This window comes from Alligator mississippiensis, chromosome 8, assembly GCF_030867095.1.
Source record: "Alligator mississippiensis isolate rAllMis1 chromosome 8, rAllMis1, whole genome shotgun sequence".
In the NCBI taxonomy this organism is placed as follows: domain Eukaryota; kingdom Metazoa; phylum Chordata; order Crocodylia; family Alligatoridae; genus Alligator; species Alligator mississippiensis.
Window position 1 is genome coordinate 13,392,989 of NC_081831.1, and position 22,052 is coordinate 13,415,040.

Genomic DNA, 22,052 nt, shown 5'->3' on the forward strand with positions numbered 1-22,052 from the left:
TCAAAGGGTTGGGGAGCAATCACTCTCCTGGGTGCCTGAGTTAGCATGACAGAGAAAAGGTATCCAAGTTGCAAAATATTGGTGACATTTTCCTCATGTGAAAGTACAGTCACATACAGAGAAAAAGAAGAATGAATGAAGATTAAATGCTATAAGGGGAGCATAAACCTGGCCACACATGGTGCTGGGGCAGAGCTTATGTACCTTCCCCCAAGCAGCAACTGCCATTTATTTCCAGGTTTCATGTTCCTTGGTCTTCTAGTTGGGTTATTAGCTAATTATCTGGTTCGCTGTGCCAGGGCTATAGAGCTCAGCTATAAAAGAATATCTTCCCCTCCCTCCCCCAAACAATGATGTTTTGCCAAATTCCAGTCTTGGCAACTAGCAGCAATTAAGAGATTCCCTGTCCCATGCCCTGACATGCCAGATTGCACTGCAGCTCACCTCATACTCCCGGTGCACGCTCTGGGGATCAGCCATTTGGTCACTCCAGTCCTGCTTCAAAATTTTGTTCTGCTGATCTGCGAGGTACCCTAGCTCCTTGGTGCAGCACTGGAGGTGGTGATATAAGCTTCCCAGGCTCTGCCCTCGCCAGATGGAGGTTTTCTGTCCATACATGTTGAAGGTAGAAGGTATAAATATCTCGACCAAGAAGAACCCACCAGCTCTCCCTAGGTGGTTGTTTGTCCATTAATGAGTTCCCCCCAGAGGCTTGTTAAGGGTGGTTGTTATGACTTGTTCTTACATTAGGTAACTTTTTGCTCCCTTTACCCTTGTTCCTCACAAACAGGACAATTTTGTCAAACCGGACTATCAAGTGCAAGTTGATGCCTCAGGGAAGATTGTGAAATAGCCACAACTCCAAGAAAGATTTCCTCTACTTGCCCTTTCTCAATTCTAATTATTGGCAGAACTGCATGGAATCAAGACCTTCCTTAGGCTTAAACCTCGGAATTTGGATCTGGATTTTGAATGCCCCCATGTTTAGTTAAAGGCAAACTCCAGTCATACTGATGAGCCTCTGCTTTTTGGCAACATTGTCATCTCCAAAATGATAACTTGTGGTGTCATAAGCAGAGAATAATAGGTCCAGTCCTCATCTCATTCACACTTGTGTAGCAACTTTGAATCCAGTGAATCTGGATTAAGGTGAAGGGAGACCCTGTGACTTCAAAGTGCTACAGGTAAATGACATCTTCCCCATGCTTTCCTCTATCCCACATCCATGGGAGATTGATCACCCCATGCACTAACCATCCCACTTGGATTACCCAGGGAGCCTGTCTACCAGCGCCCCCACTAATCCTCTAGGGCTGACATATTGCAAACTTGATTACGTTCAGAGAGTCTCTTACCAGCAAATCCTTGTACTGATTCTTCAAATCATCTGAGCCCTGTTATTGTCCAAGCCAGCCAAAGAAAGAAAGATGGGCAATCAATAAAAGTGCAGTTTTGATAAACATGGACATTACCATTCACAGAAAGAGCTTCACAAACAGATCAGGATCTGTCATGCAGAGACTGGCTTCCTTACTGCTAGAAGCTTCCTTCTAGATTTCCTGGTGCAGCAGTTTCAGTCCTAGCATCAGCTGTGCTACCTGATGCTGCTAAATGCAGAATGAGCCCAGGTGCCACATGAAACAGCCCACTTCTACCTGCCAGCCTTTGGCACCAATTAGACATTCACAATTAGCACATCTACAACACTATGTAGACATTAATTAAATCCTGTCTCAGTAGCATGCTGTTAGGAGTACTTACTAATGGAGAAGCTGAGTATGGAGAGAAGTGACTTGCCCAGAGTCTCACAGTGAGACAGTGGCAGAGCTGGCATGAATGTGTGCCCCAAACAATGGACCACACCCCACTCAAAATGTGATAACACTGCTCATCTCCACAACACCCAGAGTCGGAATACAGTTATCAGGCATCATTTTTTTCATGGGGATCTTTGGTCATGTAGCTTTGCTGTCTTGTGACCAGTGGCACCATCTCGTGCCAAACCGCGGTGTACTGTAAAACTCACTACAGAGCAGAAGGATAAAGGAGGGCTGGAAAGAAGCTTGAATGTTTTGAATGCCAACAAACAATGCTTCAAAGTCTACCCAGGTACTGTAAAAAATGGAGATCCTTTTAAACGTGGTGGCCGCAGGGCAACTAGCAATGTACCATATTTTAATACAGAGGCAGGCAATTATTTTGGAAGGAGGGCCGCTTTCTGAGTTTTGGCAAGCCATTGAGGGTTGCAAAACAGGCAGCCAGGGGCAGATAAATATTAATTTTCTAAATTTTTTAGGGGTCCCACGGGCTGGATAGAATGGCCTGGCAGGCCACATCCGGCCGCGGGCCACATTTTGCCCACCACTGTTTTAATACAATCCTCTCTAGATTCTTGCCAAGGACTTCTGGAAGATCCTGGGCCTTTGAGAATCCATCCAAAGTTTGTGCTGGGTCCAGGGCGTAGCTTTGGGAGTCAAATTGGAGCTAAATGCCTGTTCACCTAGCATGCCATGATTAATAGCACAGTTGAAATATGTTATAGTCCTGAGAAGCAAGAAGAGAGCTGTGTTAACCTGGTGCAGAATCATAAATGACACAAGTGTTGACAGTGGGGGGGCACAACTCCACACTGCCGCCCCCGCTGCTGTCGGTCCCTGGCTCCAGTTGGGCTGCAGAAATTGTGGGGGGAGGCATATGCCATGTGTCATCTACGTGCAGAATGAAGGTGAACATGATGGCAGAAACCACAGATTGCCTACAGGCTCCACAGCAGAAAAGAGCCTAAAGCATGCGGAGCTGTGAGAAAAGATCATAGGAAAGGGGTGAGAGATGGCAGGGTACCTTACCGGTGTATGGAGATTCTTGATCTGGAGGCCGTAAGCTTCTATCTCTTTCTGAAGGATGTTGTGCTCTGCTATCTGTTTCTCCAGCTCCGACACAGTGGGTCCATACTGACCTGAGTTGACTTGCTTCTGCACACAAAAAAAGCACGTAATGAGCTACAGTGATGTGTTTTTCTCTAGGTGACATAGCTGCCCTCTCCCAAATTTATTTCTGCCACAGGCTGGTCTAAAATACATTACTTTAAATAGAAACTTTCAAAAACACCTTGGTGTCAGGACCTGGAAACCATTTGATACCACTGATTTCCCCATTAAGAGGGAAGACAACAGATGGACTCTTTCTAAGCATGCATGGTTATTTTTAATCCTTTCAGCTGTTGTATATCCAAATGCACAGGGATATGCAAGCCCTTGATAGCCCAACCATAAGAGTGGGGCTGGTTCTGCCAGATTATGGATCTGAGTTGAAAACATTTGTGTTCTACCCAGTTAATGGGGCTTGGCAGTGCTGAAAGGTGAAAGCTCCAAGGGACAATCAGATTTTCGAGTTAATTTAATCCTAGTCCTGGCATATGTCTCTGCTGAGGTCAATAGCAAAAGCCATTAGAAATGCTGCGTTTACCAGCTTCTGGTCTAGAATCTTGGCCCAGTCCACCTTGGGGCTCACTTCTGGAGCATTAAACTTCTCATAGAGATCTCGATATTTGGCACACTGATGCGTCACCCGGTCATGAAGCTGCTTGATGCTGCCAAAGAGGGAAGAGATGCATATCTCATGGTCTATTCAGCACGGCAAACAAAATAGAACAGATAGTGAAACTCGGACTGCAGAAAAGACATGGGGAGTGCTGCGGACTCAGGAAACCCCTTCCCAAGAACCCACTATGCTATGCCCTCTCTTCTTGACTCCTAACACTTTTGTGGCACATAGTACATACATACCATGGCGTTCTCTCCCAAGCATACCCCATCCATATCCTGCCCCCCCCCACCGCCCCACACCATGGATATGCTCCAAACCAAGAACATGGAAATCTGAAAACACATCTATGAGGACACTCAAACCCTGGATCTCCAGCAAACTTGATCACAGCTGTTGGGAAACAGCCCAGAACAGCCTCACTAGCATATTTCTGGATGTGGATTCCTGTCTGTGGGTGTACAAAGCATGGACAGGCCATGCTGATACCCATCCTGGCCATCACACACCACCTCTGCGAGATAGGCAAGACTTGGGCATCACATAAGCCCTCTGGAGCAGGGACTTCTTTTTACTCTGTATTAGGATAGCACCTAGCAAAAGGGGGTTCGTGGACTATGACTAGACCTGGCAACTCCTATGGTGTTACAGGTGCCAGTTGTCAGAGCTGGGATCCTGGCCAGAGTCTCTCAGCTATGAGTCCTTCAAAACCTCGTTCATCTCAGCCGGTTGTTCACTCAGCTCATTCTTGTGGGAGAGCCAAGGAGCCTTTTCTCTCCCCAGCGCTGCTGCCCCCTCCACACACACACACACACACACACACACACACTCACTCTTTCTCAATTTCATTGGCCTGGGGGTGCTTCAGCCGCGTTGCTTTGTCCACGTCCAGGAAGAGGTCCTTAAGCAACGTCTCTGCCTCTTTCAGACTTCTTGCATTCGCTTGCTGGAAGGCAAGTGGCTTGTTCTGCTGGTGGTTATTTATGTCCTGTAACCCACAAAAGCCATTGAGGATTTGTTTTAATTTGAGAGACCTGCTTCCATGCAGAGCTACACATGTCACTGGTTTTCACAGTGATGCTGTGGAGGCCTCTATGTTCCTCTCCACTGTAAGGGATGCAGGCTAAAGACCTTCACAAAACCTATGGCTGGATGCTATGGCCAAGTTTCAGTGCAGATCCCCCCCCTTACTATCACTGGTGCTGAATGTTCAGCATCTCACTGGCTCCCTTTATAAGGCCAAATGCTGAAGTCCTTACCCGCCCTGACCCCATCTATGGGTCATGCACATGTGGCTGCTCTCTCCTCTCAAACACCATGTACCTGCTTGAGCCTTGAATCCGTTTCCAGAATGTCCTTCTCCACCTGGTCAGCATTGGCCTGCATGCGGGAGATAAGCATGGCCAGCTCACTGGCTGAGGACCTGAGGGAGGGGAAAGTAGAAACAATCTGGGGAAAGAAATCAAGATGCCTTCTCCACAGGCAGGACTCATGCACTATGGAGAGCCCTTCTACATCACCAGGCTGCGGCTGGTTCTTCTGGCCCTCTACCCTCTAATTCTCTCAGGCTCCAGCACAATTGAGTCTATGCAGCTGCAAAAGTCAGTGGTCCAGAAAGCCCCCCGCTTTTGTCCAGCATTTTCCATGAGCCTTCTCTTGCTCAGTTTTCCCTCCTCTGCTGGATCTCTCCTGCTAGGACATGAAGCACAGGGAAAGAGACTGAGATACTGGGAGTCAGAAAGCACAAGACCCATGCAAACTCACATTGCCAGCTAGGCTACTGCCGCTGTATGGAGCCACAGGCCCTAATTCACCACTGCCTCACTCCAACCATCTGCTGAGGGACTGCCATAGTTTTCAACACACTTCTGTTGGGATGAAATTGGACTCTGCAGTGGTGGATGAGATCCACTGTGGTCATAACTAGACGTTCCTGCCATAGCCCCTTTGTACGAACTACCTTCTGCACTCCATGGGCAGGAGTGAGTCCCTAACATCAGATTTGAAGATACCATCTCAATGGGCCCTTATTGCCCAAGGGGGGATGCTGTGATTCCCGGCCAGATTGTCACTGTACAATTCCCTACCAAGATCCAGGATGGTACCATCCAGACAGAACTGGTCCCAAGATTTCCACTGCCCTGAGCAAGCCAGCAAATGCCTGCCTTCTCCGCTCTGCAACCATCCACATCCACAGTTGCTGAATGATTTGCTGCCCTGCCAGTGAGCACCTATTTTACCTCCAGGGTAGAGTTGATGCCTGGAGCTGCACTGCGAATCCACAGATGTGCACTTATAGAGGCGTACGCCATTTGTGCCATAGGCATGCAAATACAAGGCTTAATCAGGGATGTTCAAGGTCACACATGCAGAACTATTGGACACATCTGGGGCCAAGTTCAGCAAAGATGTAAATGGCAGGGCCAATTATACATCCCCTCTGAAATGAATTGCTTCATGCAGCTGTGACCTGGCACCCAGCAAGCGCTGGAAGCAGACACAGCTTTCCTGCTGAGGAAGTGGAAGAGTTGGCATAGGCAGAACAGCAGCTTGCAGGAGAGGGCAAGCGGAATTAAGAGGCTGCTGCTTCCAGGCTGGATTGTGCAATCTGCTCAAAACTGGCTGGGAGGGAGCTGCTGTCCCCTCTGGGGCATTCCCTGGGGAGTTATTACACCCCTAGGGTTTCCTACAGCTCCACTGCTTGGATAATCACTGGCCAGCTTTGACCCAACCTGTCAGACACCCCACCCCTGAATCTGGCTCAGAGACTTTCACAGGAATTATATCTACTTACACCAGGGCTCTGTTTGACCCAAAGGTGACACAAAACTTAGAGCTGTAGAGATATTCAGATACTCACACATGCATACAGGCACTTAGGACACATCCTTAAAGTTGAACACTGCGCACAAATATACAGTGCTTCCAGAAACATACACGGCGTCAGTCTCAGACATGTCCTTATGAGGATCTGTATAACCAACACATACTCTAACATATCTTAGGGACCCCCCACACACACTCATCACACATATATAAAGACAGATCTGCACCCCCAATGAAAGAAGTTGCAAACAAACTTTTAAAAAGGCTCAACAAACTTTAAAAACAGATTTTTCTTTAAAGGAAAAAACCATGGAAAACCATGGCTTTTCTCTTGCAGGCTGGCAGAGCTCCAGCTTGCAAGGGGCTGCTTGGGTGCCCCTCCTTGCCCCCCACACTGGGGGGCTGGGGCCTGGGGGCAGGGGGCAGCGGGTGGGTAGTACGGGGCACTGGGTCAGGACTGGCCATTGATGTTTACAAATGGGTCCTGGTACAAAAAAGGTTGAGAACCACTGATCGAGCTCAGTCCCATGCAATTGCTATGTGGATAACACCACACCATGGCACATTCATAAGATCGACAATATGTTCCTATTTTAATATATGATAATATATACATAGTATTAAAATAATATATAATTATCTTAACACTTTATATATATCCTTTCCTTCACATTTCCCTATCCTCTGTATTCTAATTACTTTAGTCCTTTCTATTTAATACCTCTGCTCTCTGCAAGCCCATTCATAGCATCTGATAAAATAGTGTTGCCTACAAAAGCTCATTCCTCTCTGAATGCATTAGTCTTCAGCGTGCCTCCCTGCCCTGCCTTCTGTCATTATATGCACAGCACTGCCCACATGCAACTGTACACATTTGTATGCCTGCAGTGACAAGTTCAGCAGATGTGTATGTGCCAACGTCAATTAGGTGTCAACTGATGAGTCAACATAAAGTATTGCAAGAAGCAGTGACTGGCTGTGTGCATGTCTCTATTTGTACAGGTCATACCTACACAGCGTATAAATGTGCAGCCTGTCTGTAGTAGTGAGGTTCATGGGATGCACTACTGAACCAGGGGAGAAGCTGTAGAAGGTGCAGCCATGAGCTAGCCCCCTGGGTAGGAGGCTGGATGGTGGGGTCTAAGGACTTCAGAGCAGCACTCAGCTAGGAGCCTGTCCAGGGCTGGTCAGTGCATGGATCAGACTGGAAGCAAGAACACTGGTTTTTCATTTCAGTCTCAGTTACACAACCCCCTCCCTCCACACTGACACCCCTGGCAGCTCCCCAGCCCTGGAATGAGGAGGAGCTGATAGCAAATACTTGTGCACCACCCAAAATTCCTGCCGTGGCTCCCTGCTCAGGGAGGGGAGCGTGAGTCACCGCCCTGTGTCTGCCCTGGCGTGCCGAGACAACGCCGTGGATAAGCTGTCTTATTCCAAGCTCTGCTTTTACCTTTCTGAGCTAGCTGATATGGGCTGGGCAGAATCAACATTGTTCTCCTGCTCTCAACACACCTCTGACATGGGCCTGAACTAGGCTTGCACAGGTGCCTATCCTTCAACTTGCGGACAGCCCAAATGGAGTTGAGTTTGTATTTGTCTCCTATATTATCCATATAACAGACCAGATCAACATCCAGACCTGAACAGCCCCTAAAATCAGGAAGTGGCCACCTGGATCTGAATGCTGCAGGTTGGGCAAATCTCTAATGAAAACCAATGTCCTCATGGACTGTGAGGTCTTGCGTTCCCTTCCTAACTGGTTTCTGAGTAGGCAGGAGTCACTAGGATGATTTGCTTTCGATGTTCATGAAGAGTTACCTCCAGGAAAATCAGAGAGGAGAAATCAAAAACACACTCCTTCCACAGGCAGATCCCACAGCCAGACTAACAGAAATTAGAGACTGAAGGGTCCTACATGTCTCTCTACTTTATCTCACCCAGATACCAGATCCCTATGATATCTTTGGGATTGCTTTGTTCCAATCTTGGGTATAATGTCCCAAAGCCGTGATGCTTTCAGCCTCTCAGTGTGTGAGCTGGCTTTTAAGGTGCTTGGGGTTCAACCTCACTCATGCCAGGTCTGGACAGACCTTCACAGGTGATGGGGTTTGAGATGAGGAATCTGGTAGTTGTTGGGAGGCAGGTTTTCCCATCAGACAAAGCAAGACTTGGAGGGCAGATGAAGGTCCCCGAAGGACTGTTCAGATCAGATGAGACCTGGGAGGACCTTTCCACATCAGCCCGCTATCCGCTGACAGGGTCTTTAGGAGGAAGAGTCTTTGGGAAACATCAGGTAGCAGGACCTGGTTGTTGGAAAGGGACTATCAAACTTAGCAAGGGTCAGAATGATCCAGACTCTAGGAAGGATGGGGCTTGAAATGGGTTGCACTGAACGGTACCAGCCCTCTGACATAGGATGCATTGGTGAGAAAGACGCATTGATGTGACCGCAATGGGGACCCCAAAAAGGGAAACTGAAACAATGGGCAGGGGTCCGATATCTAAGAATATACCCCACCTCCTCACAACCAGCCTTTGGGGAAACCATGCCATAATCTATCGTGTGTTGTACTATGCTACAGCATACTTCTGTGGTGACAAGACCCTTCAGACAGCCAGGCATTATGCTGCCCCAGAGTTCAGCCCCATTAGAAATCCACGTGGGTCTCTGTTCTTCCTCGTTTCACTATCCTCCTGGTTCTGCTAAACCTAGGACTAAGGATGCCAAGTGAAGTCTTGCCACCTTCCAGTGGAGTTTACCGTTTAAAATGCAGCTGAGTCGGGGGAGTCAAGGAGTCCTGTGTTTACGAATCAAAGCACTGCCTTTCTGACGCCTGGGTAGAGATGACTCGCATGGACTGGTGAACCGACCAGGACAGAAGCCACGAGCCTAAGTCCAGTCTTGATCAAATCGTTCAACCTAGGAACCTCAAAACGGCCAAATTGTTTCCTCACCTATACCCAAGGGATAATACTGAGCAGCCTCACTACTGGATGCCAAGTTAAAGTCTGTAACGTGCTTTGAAGGTGCCAGGCAGGCATTGTTATACTTAAATAGGTTGGTGCCCCCAATATCTCCACCCTTCGCCTTCTGAGCCCAAATTAGGACTCTGTCCTGAGAAGTGCTCAAGCCCTTTGCGCTCCACTCAACACAAGGGCCAGGCCCGAGACTATAGAAGTCCTTGGTGTAACTCCAGTTTCTTCAGCACTGTTGCATTTGGGATGAGTTTGGCCCAGTATTATTTACACAGGGCAACACAGACTCCCAAAGCACCATGTTGATACAGGTTTGGAAAAGCTTTACACAGGAGAAATCCCCCAGCTGGTGGGCATCTCTGTGGCTTAAACCAGATGTCTGAGGTTTCAGTGCATTTTGCTTTGGTTGATACAGATGAGGCCAAATAGCTTAATGTACATGTGAAAGAGACTGTAGAAGTGTAGGCAGAAATTTTCAAGCATGGGTGCCTCTGGGTAGATTTCTACTCAAGTGAAAGCAGGCCAAGCTTCAGAAAGACTGAGGCTTTGCTGTCTCCACTGGCTTCATTGTGAAGCACCTCAGGGAATCAGGCCATTGATCCAGGTGCCTGACCACAGAGTCAAGTGCCCGCAAGGGACATGCAAGTTTGGAGATGCTGGGCTTTAAGCAAGAGATGGTCACTTAATTTGGTTACAGGAGGTTTGGGGTTCATCTTCACTGACCAGCCAATCTGGATACAACCAAGTCTAAAGGCTGCAAGTGTGTAGATGGCAGGACCTGAGACCAGCTGTACCACTGCAGGGCAGGTTTCCTGAGTGGGCACCTTTGCAGGCGGATGCAAACTGTAGCAGTAACTATGGACGTTATAACCTGTGCATCCCTGAAGTATTTCTATATTTATAGCTCTCTTCAAATGACCTCTTCTGGGGATTTTCTCCCCTACAACCAGGCCAGGAGCAATGTTTGTAACCAAGCTCAACTGCTGGGATACCGAGCAAACATGACAGAGCTGAAGGAAGATAGAAAATAACCTTGAGCAGCGTGCTGCAGAGAAAATGCCGTCTTTAGAGGCTTTTCCTCTCACAGTTCTCTCTGTCAGGAGCCTTCCAGCTAAAAGCAATGTAAAGTGTCTCTTCCCCCAGACTCGCATCACCCTCAAAAGAGAATTTGGTGAAACCTCTCCACAGAGAGACTTAACATTGCTGCAAACCCTCTGGGACCTAAGCCACATACAGCCCTAAGAGGGGCAACCTTTGCAGTCCCAAAGCATAGCTTCATAAGAGAAAGGAAGCAAGGACCAGCCTGCAGCCAGGATGAACGATACCAACAATTGTACCCTCCAGAGCTCCATCCATCTCCTGTTTTGTTCGCCCGAGAGCAGGGGATCTCTGGGCTTAGTGCCAACCGGGCCCTGGGCTTTGTTTCCCTTCTTGAAGGCTTGAACATTTCCCTCCAGGTCTCTCATCTCGCAAGACAGAATCACCCCATTGCCATTCACCTATTTAGAAGTACAGTCCTGGGCCCCACAATCTGCTACATTAAGGGTATTCTCCAACCAACAGCCCAGAAAAACTTTCATTTATTGTTGCTTCCACGATCCAAGAACATCTTCTGAAACAGCCAGAGCCAGACGGTGCCTCTGGTATCACACCCTTCTTTCTGAACTCATTTCTGGACTGTCCGTTCCACTTTGCACATCAATGAAATACCTTGTTTGTCCCTAGTGCCTTACAAGCTAGCTGCTGTATATGACCCCAACTGTGCCCAGAGGGGAGTTCAACCCCCAGCCCATTCCCAATTCTCTGTGGAACTGCTTCCAAAGGACTCAACAGAAACACCTTCCCTCCGTAGCTCTATTCTGCACGTCCCCCTGTAGCCAGAGAAGACCCTTTCCCTCAGTCTCCTCTAAGTGATCCAACCCCAGATTCACCTGCAGAGTTGCACTTACTTGGTTGGCTTGATCGGAGAGCCTTTACTGGGGGAGACTTTGCCTGCTGCCTTGAACATCTCGGCAGGCTTCTAGCTCCTCTTGGTGTCCAGAAAGCTGTTCAGGGTGTTTGCCGCTCTGCTCCTGTCGGTCGAGATGGAATGACAGGACCCGGGCTAGGCAGATCTGCTGTGTATTAAGGAGCAGTTTCTGGGTGGCTCCTCCCCACGCTACAGGTGATCAAAAGCAGAGATGGAGGCTTATATTAAAAATGACTTGAAAAACCAGTTAGTGGAAAGAGTAGAGCCCCCGAGGGAGAGCGGGAATCCCCGCCCTGCCTTCGGAAGAATGTTTCTACACACTTGCACTCACCCTCCGGCAGTCAGATGCGGCTGCAGTCAGACTAATTTCTCTCGGGTGAAGGGAGAGAAACTGCCTTGTCCAGAGCTAAAAATGCCTAAAAGATGACAGTTCCAGAAAGTCCAGTGCAGTTAGCCAAAAATATGTTTGAAGCCTCTAATTAGCTTCCCTGCCCATGCATAACACCAGCCATCTGACATATGAAAGGAAAAGCGGCTCCCCAGTTATACAGTTATGAGAATGGCTCCAAAATGTGCTAGGGAAACAGTTTGGGTGGAAACTACTCATTTGCAGATGTCTCGTGCAAATGAGTTGTGTGTGTTGACCTCTAGGCAAGTCACAGGCAGAGTCTGATGGAAACCTGCCTTGTTCCCTACCAGGCTGTGGGGCATGAAGGTGTCCAGGGCACCAGGGCAGCCCCATCATATGTCCTGCCTAGGGGCTGGGAGCCCGGGCTTCCACGGATGGTGGATCCACAACAGCTCTTCTATGCAAGAAACCCCATTGCAGCTGGAAGCCAGAAAGTACTGGGAGTCCTGGATTTAGCAACAAAAGAGCCAGGAAGTCCTGAAAAGGCTTCTGGGACAGTCTCTGAGCTGGTGACCCTCAAGGTTTCCAGACTCTCAGAGCAGCTGGCTCTCGGTGTTGCTCGACTCCTCCTGAGCTGTGAAATTCAGCCCAGCTCCAGCAGCATTGGGGGTGGCAGCCCCAGAGCAGCTGGCATAGCAGTAATGCGCCAAAACCCACCCCTTGTGAGCCTCAGGAACTAATGACTAGAATTGATTGTCCTGACAGTGTCCAAATGAACTAAATTTCAAAACAAGTTTCCCACTCATCAGAAATCCAGAGTCTTGCCTAACTTCACCTACAGTAACTCTGGTTCCTTTCTGTAGCTTTAGCATAAGGAAAAGGAAGCATGAGGTCTGGGTGCTGTTGCTCCTCTCTCTGTCCCAAGCTCACTTGCATAGGCAATAGCCTACGTGCCTTGTTTTAAGAGTGGGTGGAAAAAGATGGAGATGGAAGGGTCCTCCGCAATCTTTCTAGTCAGGAAGAGAGGAGAGAAGTAGGAAAAAATAAATACGTACGGGACCAAGTTTCTTCTGAAGAAGCCATTAGTCCAGGGGCGGGCAATTATTTTGGGCGGAGGGCCACTTACTGAGTTTTTGCAAGCCATCAAGGGCTGCATGACAGGCAGCCAGGGGCAGATAAATATTAATTTTCTAAATTTTTGGGGGGCCCCGTGGGCCGGATAGAACGGCCTTGTGGGCTGCATCTGGTCCGCGGGCCGCATTTTGCCCACCCCTGGATTAGTCGCTATCTTTATGCACACTACAAAATCCTACGTTAGCATCTCAGCCTTGGATCCTTTGCACCATTGCTTGAGAACGAGCTCTTGCTCATCAGGTCATCTACTTCCAAACCCTACTTTGCATAAGGCTCACTGAGTCATCAGGGAACAGGTATCCCCTAAATATAGGATTGGCGGTGACCTGAACTCACAGGAGTGTCGAGAAACTGAAGTCGGTGTCTTCAAAGTACTGTAAGCTGAACAGAAGGATCATGATCCTAGCACGGGTCCCACAGCCATGTTTAAGGCAATGTTTAAATATGGCTCCTGTTAAAGCAGCTAATGACATAGCTTAGGTGGGTGCAGGGGTTTAATCTGCTTACAAAGCGTTTCCTGAGACACGGGCACTCGCATAAGGAAGTTATAAAGGGGATGAGCAGCAGCCTTGGTTTACTCGGGAGAGAAATTTGGTCTTGCTGAAGTCAATGGACATTTTGCCATTGCTGGGGCCAGGGCCTCACCCATCAGAGCGGAGGGGCCAGTGAAAACTGTTCTTGGTATTGCAGCCCTTATCTGAGCACTGCGGTCTTGTTCATTGAGTCTCCAATCCAACGTTTCTATATGTTCTGTTCCCAATAGTCTGCACAGGCCACTGCTTCCGGTGTTGGTGCTGTCAGATCTTGTGGAGTGCACTGTAGTGCTACAGGGCATCTCCGGAGATGATCCGTGGTTTCTTTCTCCTGACAAACACATTGGTCGGCTGCATAGAGGCCCCATGATTTCATGAGAAAGTTGCATCTTCTGAGACCCACTCTCAGTCTGTTCAGGCTCCACCAGGTATGCCATTATTAACTGAAGCCCGATGGCAACTCTTCACTGCGGGTAATGCCTCGCTGGCTCCCTTCAACAGCTTCGTCACCTAGTTTCTTCTATTCTTTTTGCCAGAGGGTAGTTGTGGCTGATTCTGGTGATGTGGTCAATGGTGTGGGAGAGGACAAAAAGCTATTTCTCATTGAGAGACAACGGTGCACGGGTCGATGTCCCTGCACACACCAGCACTGCAGTGAGACATAGAGACTCTCTGCTCCCTGATGGGCTCTGTACAGTAGGGCAGAAGGTCTCAATTGATTATGATTTGCATTACAGTAGCACTGAAAGGCCCCAGTGCAGGTTGGAGGTGCCGTACAAACATTAAAAGACTGCTCTGAAGTGACCACATCACTTGGAAACTGAAGGAATCTAAAAAATCCCTTAAAGGGAGAGATTCAGGAGTGTTTGGGGCCTGATCTCCCCAACCTGAACTTTGTGCAGACATTGATGCAGGCACAATATGGTTTCAAAATATAACTGGTTCCCCTGCAGCCTTGCTTTACATCTCTCCCTGCTCCCCCTCAGGTATTGTCATCATATTGGACAGGTGCTGTCCTTTACAACAAGCCAGGGGAGAACGAGGCCCCTAGAGATTTAAGGAGCAAAACTAGGAAGGGATAAATAAGCCACAGCTGAAATACCTGAAGTTGTACGGGCATGTACAGGATGGAAATGAGTCACAGAAAGGTGCCAGGTAGCTGTATATGCCAGTGGTTCTCAACCTTTCTAGACTTGAGGCCCCCTCAATAGGCCCGACGCCCCCTCAGAAAATTCCAGCTCTTCGTTTTCACGCGTTTGTTGACTACAGCAAAGCAACAGAGCAATTCTTCTGTTGCCAAGAACTCAAAGACCACAACAGGATCCAAATGTTTTTAACGCTACGGATTCGTACGTGAAATCTCTGGACTCATCTTGTAAAGCATGTGCATACACCTACCAGTACTAACTTTGCATAGCAACCCATGGTACCCTTCAAAGGATCTCAGGGCACCTCGGGGTGCCATGACACCCTGGTTGAGAATCGCTGGTATATGCATATACACACAGCTGCTTCCCTTCCAGAATACAAGCATCTCTAATCCATCAATCACTTGTCATTTTGACAAGCAGTACTGGGCTTTAACTCATTAATACGTGTCTATGCCTCTCCACCTCTCAGCAACCAAAACACCTTTGTGTAGCTTTCTCCACCGCTGGATGCAAACTGGAGGTTGATCAATCTTTTCAAGAAAGGCTATTGAAAAGGAGACTATTCCTGCAAGCATCTTTTCACTTCAGCAGCAGGAAGCATCTGAGAGAGAGAGTGCACAGGAAGGGAGAAAAAAGGAACACACGGCTGATCTCAGCATGGATTAAAAAAAAATGCAAGCATCTCAATCAAGCAGTATTTGCCAGAACATGACGCTGATGGAACAGCACAGCAAACATAGGGCTTTTGGGAGTTCGGTGGGTGGATACTGCGTTTATTTGCAGCGGCAAGGAGGGGGACCTGGCAACACGCAGCATGTCAGCGTCTTTCAGCCATGTGGTTACAATCCAGATGTTGATGCAGCAATCAAAACTGCATCCCTGCCCTCTGTGAATTCTGACAGCAGGCTCAGTATTGATAGAGGCCTCAGATCCTGCGTGAATAGCTACTGAATGTGTATTTGGGAAGAGGCCAAGAAAGCAAATACAGGCTAAAAGAGTGGTTCCCAAAATGTATGGGCCAACAGATCAGTGTCATGCTCCAGTATGCCTCATAGATCACCACGAGCCCTTATTGGTCATTAAAATCTCAACGAAAAGGGGAAAGATACTCAGTGTGATCCACCAGCTACCAGCTGTGGTGGTATGGACTATCAGTGATTCATGGATCACAGTTTGGGAACTCCTGGGCTAGAAGATTGGGGTGTTTGGACCTCACCATAACAAATACAATCAAAGAAAACCTGCTCATTCCAGGATAATATTTTGTTGTCTCTACCAAGGATCTCTAAGCACTTTGTCTGACAACAACCCAGGAGGTCTGCGTTTTTACCCCCATTCTCTGCTGGGGAAACTGAAGGTTAAGCAGTACTGTTGTGCATTGGAAAGCCCAATTCTTTCAGCAGCTGAGGCCTTGGGATGGTGCGGCTTGCTCCCCTGCTCTCCTGGGCCAGGCCAGAGGAGGGAAAAAGGAGACTTGCCTCCTCCACTTCACTTGGGTGATTTGTACTACTAGGAGCACATGGAAGGATGGGTCTCTAGAGGTTCCCAGACCTTGAGTGCAGCACACATGCTGAACAGCAAAGTTCTTTGCCATCTGACCACCTGTACCTTCCAAGTAAATCCGAAAAGGAACTAGGGTCATTTAGTCCCTTAAAACCTGATTTTTCCACCATTGTTCACAGTGAATTCCCATCAGTGGAAACTACTTGAAAAATGTGATGCTGCTCATCCTGAACAAGGGGTGGTAGAATTAAGCCCTGGACATCTTCCCCACACTGAATTTGTGCCAAAACTAGGACTAAAACTCAAGACCCCTCTCCTCTTATTCAGGTTTTAGTCACAAACCCACGTTCACTCACTGTATGGTCCCTCTAGTCTTACTTTGCTTCTGGTGCTAGATAAATACCTCTTCTCTTTGGCTAGCATCCTACATTAACAGATTCAGAGAAGAAAGGGTCATCATTCTTCCTTGCTGGTCTTCCTTGACTTTGGCCATCTAATGGTCATTGCAGAGTTCCTCTGTGAAATCTGATTGGGACTTGGGGTTCTCAGTAAAGCTGTGGCTAAAACAGGTCCTCATGAAAAAGGAAGGGCTGAGAGTAGCCGGATGGACCATGCATATTGAAAATGGAGACCAAGCAAGATTTCCTTCTACATTACTGTGGTAAAGGCCCTCAGAATCCTTTCCTGGAAGATGTTCTTCTATCCCAGTTGTAGGCCTGTTTGGACAGGGGCTGCCAAGAACCACGGTGTTTTTGTAACATAGCGTTAGGCCTTCTATTGACTAGGAATTACTACAGTATAAACCTCTACCAGTAGAGGATGGGACACCGTTCTGTTAGGGTCTATGACCACACAAAGAAGGGGATGTGCCTCAAGCTGGACCATCTATAGTGGAACAACTTTGCTTTTAATAGGGACTCAACTGGACCTTGTACCCACTTTGCCAAAGGCCAAGTGCTCTTCCCCACTGCAGCGCGGAGGGAATGGTCTCTCACTAAGCAAGGAACCAGCCGCACAGCTGACTGCTCTGCTTGGTTAACTGCAGGGAGACGGGAGACAATGCGTTTCACACTGATGGTTTTAAGTCGTGCTGACAGAACTGTATGTGCATAGGATGCCTTGGAGCCATAATCACAGCAGTACATTCTGGGACACCAATCCTGTCATGGGATTGTTTCCAAAGTGTGTGGCTCTGAACTGTGGGTGGAGTCAGAAAACTGGCTGAACTGGGGCACAATGAGCAAAGACTGTCGTAGACTGCAGTGGTTCAGCCAGACCCAGTCTTAGCCAGCTTATTCTAAGGGTGGCAAAACAATCCTCATTAACTGACCCAGGCCATGGCTGTATGTGGGTGCAAGGCATGGGGCAGGCATTGTAAGACTCAGCAGTTCCATCTCCAGTAGCTTCCTCTACTCCATTTCCCATTACAGAGACAGGGCCACAGAGATGCTCTCAGACCACCTGGAAAGTAGGGGTGTTTGACAGCAGGCAGTCACAGCAGGTTGGAGCCAGACACTGTCAGGAAAGTTCAAAAACAAATTAGGAAGCTGGGGAATCTTATATATGCATGACAGCCATGGCCATGGGTTGATCTAGGTTTGACAAGGAGGGGCAGGGTGCACAACATCACATATAATACAATACTTTTTTCTCCAGTTAAATTGAAGCTAGAAGCTTTACTAATATGCTAGGGGGGCTAGCACTATATTATTCAGTTTAAGATCAAAGCAAAAACCAAAAAAATATAATGATTGGAAAATGCACTAATTTGCTATATAATATATTAGGTTTTAAAAAAACAACTAAGCAAACAATAATCAAAAGGTATTGTGCCATTAATCCTGTAGTTGTTATAGTCATATGTAGGTCTCATTCAGATTCATAAAACAAAATCTATCCTTCTTCACTATTTTGACTCCAATACTTCACTACCAGTCATTTCTACTCCTGAGTTCATATTAGCACACCCCAGCTAAGGTTTTTAGCTGGAGCTAAGAAGAATCTGCTGGGCTCTGAAAAAGAAGAGACACACTAGCAGGAATGGCTAACAGACAGCAACATTGCAGAAGAAAGATACTTTGAATAGTGGAACGTCAAGACCATTAAAAAGGAGAGAGGGTCATTAACATCCGTGGAGTGAAGAGAGATTAGCAGGAAGCAGGGAGATGAGAATGAGCCATGAAATCAATCGACTCCCTCAGTGTTGCCTAAACAGAAATGCTGCTGCCCCTCCCAAACAGTTGGTTTTAAAGTTTGGGTGGAGCAGACAGTAAAGGGGGTACAACTGCACCCCTCCCCACCCTGGATCCACCCCTGGCCACAACCCTAGAGGAGACCAGACTTAGCAAACTCACACCAGTCAGACCCAACACAGTCAACTCTTGGTAGTCTTGGTAGCAGTGTTAAACGTTGCCCAGTATTAGAACTGGGAACATCTTCGTTGGCTGTATCGCAAGTTGTTGGGTGTCCAAACTCTCAGAAGCATTCCTGAAATAATCCCATTGCCAGCTCTTTAAGACACAGGACTGATATTTTCCCACCCCCATGCATGGGCAGAGGGATCTGATCTCTGGATTTGCTGGTGTCTTGATTGCAACCTGCAAACAGCAGGAGCCAGGTCTCTTGCAAGGGGCTCTCTCCCTCCTCCACAGCCATTGCCTTCCACGACTGCTGTCATGGTTGAACAGGACGCATATTTCTGCTCCTCTCCTGCCTAAACCTTCCTCTGCCTCTTGAGTCTCCTATCAGATGGCTCCCTGTTCGTCGCCCCCCAGCATGTTCTGCTCCTGCTGAGTTCAGATTTGAAAGGCTGGTTTGAACAAAGGTGCTCCTTAAAATAGGCCATCAGCTAAAGCTTAATGACCCTCAATGTTATTAGCCCTCTGCCAGTTGCCAAGAACTTCTCCCGTCAAGCTGCTGGAATCCTGATGGGGGAGACGGGTGAATTAGGGGGAAAGGGAGGAATTGGCAACGGGCACAAACAAATGCTACGCTCCACTCCCTGCTGGCTGCTGACTAACTGTTCTTTCTTCAGCCATCAAGGATCCTGGCATTCAAAGGGACTGCATAATCCATTGAAAAGGTAGGGTGGGGGAAGGAGAGGGAACATACTCCATGCCAAAGAGAAACAATGTGAAGTAGCCACACTTGACAGACTGAGACTGCAATGAGTGGGTTTGTGCTGTTAACTATTATAATTTCACGGCAAAGACCAGCTGTTAGATCCTGTGGTTGTACTGATTTCCTTTCCTGCATGTACTTGGCAACATAACGAACCTTTATCCTCTGACCTTGTACAGATGCTATAAGGTAACAGGACCTTAGAAGTCTGAGTCTAATATATGGACAGCCCCTTCTTTGGCAGTCTATAATCCAGTATATGGCAGAAGATGAGGATCTCTCTCTGACTCCAAACACTAACCCGGCCCCCAAAAACATCAGAGTATGATAAGAAGTTCAATGTAACCCAGCTAACAAGATTAAAGCAACTGCAACAAGCTAGTCACTGGGAAAGACAGGTTGGTAAGAACTGGCAAAACCGAACAGACCAAAGCTTATTGAGAAACACAGTGGGTTTGGAGGAGGGAACTTGACAAGGCAATGCAGGACGAAGTCTTGGGGATCCTCTCTGCAATGTAAATCAGAGGCAACAACTCCACTGATATCAGTAGCGTTACATCTGTGAAAACTGGAAGACTCTGCTCCACCTAACCTACAGGCCAGCCGATCAAAAATGCTTTGCCACAGGGACCTATTCGAAGTACCCAAGTGATTAAGGGACCTCCGTGATGTTCAGTGACAGAATGTAATTTTCAATTGCTAAAATACTTTGGAGCAGATACCTCCACTTCTTGCAGCTCTGCAAAATGGAGACATGGACAATACCAGACACACAGCATCCTTCCTTCCTCTGCAGTGCCTGTAATTTCCTCTCCATTTGAGCTTTTCAAGTCATCAGGAGCCTTTGCAAACACATTTGAAGTATAGCCAGTGCATTAAAATTGCTGCACCGCTAGGAAAATAGGACACCTATTTTTCTTTTCTCTGTGTCTCACCATGCAGTTTAAAGCTTCCAAACCTTCAACTTTTTTTCTATTTTCACTTGTAATAAACAAAAGGCCCAGAAGTAGCACCAGCACCCCGGAGAGGAAGAGGGAGAGAAAGAAAGAGAGAGAGGAGAACAGAGACCAGGAGATGGCAGGCTCCTTTAAGTGAGGTGTTTTTAGCACTTCTCTCGCTCTCAGGCTGTTCCAATGCTGAATTAGGGCACAACAGTTTTGCAGGAGGGCAGGGAAGTAGTCTCACTGCAAAGCAAACATTCATGCTTGGGAATGAATCAGCCTAGAAACTGAACTAAGTCCCTTGAAAGAAGGCGGTTCCCTGGGTAAAGTTCAATACCTCAATCCACTGAAGTAAAATGAAAGACTGAAATGAAAGGGCCTCAATTCTGCGTCACCCTCCTGCCGGCTCTCTTAAAGGCCTGTTTTCCCGCTCCCAGAAAAAAGCTTCTATTGACTTAACTAGGGCTCGACCTTTCACGTTAATGCACTCGATACAAGTTGCCATTGACCAGCAAGAGCCAGGTGCCCATTACGGAGATTTTTCCATAGACAGAGGGAGCAGAGTCAAACCCTGCTCTTTTAAGGTCTGCAGGTTCTCTGGCGTCTGCTGGGCACTTGTATGCGTTATGGGCTCTATGGGCCGTTGCTTTCCATCCCTCCCGCTTCAAAGCGCATGCTGGGAACCTGAGACTTGCCTGCACTGCAGGTTCTGACAGGAGTGGTGGCGCGCTTCGGGGCTTGCTGCGCACGCAGGATCCAACCTGCCTCAGTCCCTCCCTTTTCAAAGTTCACCGCACCTGAAAAAACACAGCAGAAAAATAAAGGCATGTGTGATCCGTCCGCTTTTGGATGCAGATTGGCTATTTCTCCTCCACTCCAACGTCTCCATTCAGTAGAACCACTGAATTGTGCTCCTTATTCTTTAAGGAAAGCAATCGTCTCCCATTCCTTCTGCCCTGTTTATTGGTGGGACAGTCCTACCTTCCTTGGCTGCTTACCTCTAAGCCTTTCAGGTATCAAAACTCCTGGCCAATTCCTCGCCCATCAGACCTCAATGTTCCTGGTATCATTCCTCAGTCTTTTCTCATCCTAAATCTTTGATCCAGTTGCCAAGGTGCCAACCTGTATTCGAATCAAAACCATTTCCGGTGGCATGGCCTGATTAGTACCCCATGGGATACCAGCAGGATTGTGACAGCACGGAACAAATCCAGGGATCCTCAGAGCTTCTACAGCAGCTTTCAGAGAAGGATCTCAAAACAACCTGGAAAATGTGTCCCGGTTCAAATCTTGGTGTCTGCAAACATCACCTTCCCAACCTTTCTCTGCCCTGTCTGCTGATGTGAATTGTCCTGTGAACAGAGACCAGAAATCGGCTCCAATCCAAGGCGTGGCCTAGGCCAATTACTGTACAAGAGGAAAGGTAATTAAACAAGGAGGCCAGGTGCATGTGCAGTCCTCACCAGTTAGCAGAACTGTTCGTGTGCCACTGGAAGACAAAGGTGAACGTGCATTTCAAAGGAATGAAAATAAGCGGTTCAGGAGGGAGTGGATTAGGTCATTTGAGGTGACATGAGAACTGGGCTTTTAGCAAGTACAATGCTTTCAGGGAGGGCTCTGCAGCAGAGAAAGGGTTAAGCATTCATTTTTATTGATACCCCCCCAGGCACCACGGGAACAGAGCAGCCAGCTCTGGGCTATGGAAGGGTGAACTCCTCCCCGCACCTTTTACCCTGGGCCCACCTACGCTGCAGGACCAACTGCATGTCTTAGACTGCACCAACCTACTCCAGCAACATACCACAGAGCCAGCATGTGCGGGGTCCTGTATGTTCTTCAATCCCTACAAAGCCACGTAACCAACTAAAACTTTTTAACATTCACTAAAAAAGTTTTTCAATAATATTGAGCAATTATAACAGGGCCACGAGAAAGGAGTCTTGTTCCCACCCTGGACATGTTTGATTGCAAAGAGAATGAAGACACGGGTACCGACAACATAGC

General features: G+C 47.8%; 1 protein-coding gene across 2 annotated transcripts in view; it reads right to left on the bottom strand.

Moving 5' to 3' along the window:
• EVPL (envoplakin) overlaps nucleotides 1-11,480 on the bottom strand; it is a 30,631-nt gene extending 19,151 nt beyond the window's left edge. For both annotated transcript variants that reach the window (XM_014601904.3, XM_006269235.4), the window contains exons 1-7: nucleotides 11,298-11,480; nucleotides 4,867-4,966; nucleotides 4,377-4,531; nucleotides 3,466-3,589; nucleotides 2,847-2,972; nucleotides 1,356-1,394; nucleotides 445-606 (exon numbers count right to left, since the gene is read on the bottom strand). In XM_014601904.3, the coding sequence (XP_014457390.2) occupies nucleotides 445-606; nucleotides 1,356-1,394; nucleotides 2,847-2,972; nucleotides 3,466-3,589; nucleotides 4,377-4,531; nucleotides 4,867-4,966; nucleotides 11,298-11,356 (765 nt within the window). In that variant the 5' untranslated portion in view covers nucleotides 11,357-11,480. The remainder of the gene's footprint in view (nucleotides 1-444; nucleotides 607-1,355; nucleotides 1,395-2,846; nucleotides 2,973-3,465; nucleotides 3,590-4,376; nucleotides 4,532-4,866; nucleotides 4,967-11,297) is intronic.
• Nucleotides 11,481-22,052: the final 10,572 nt, after the last annotated feature.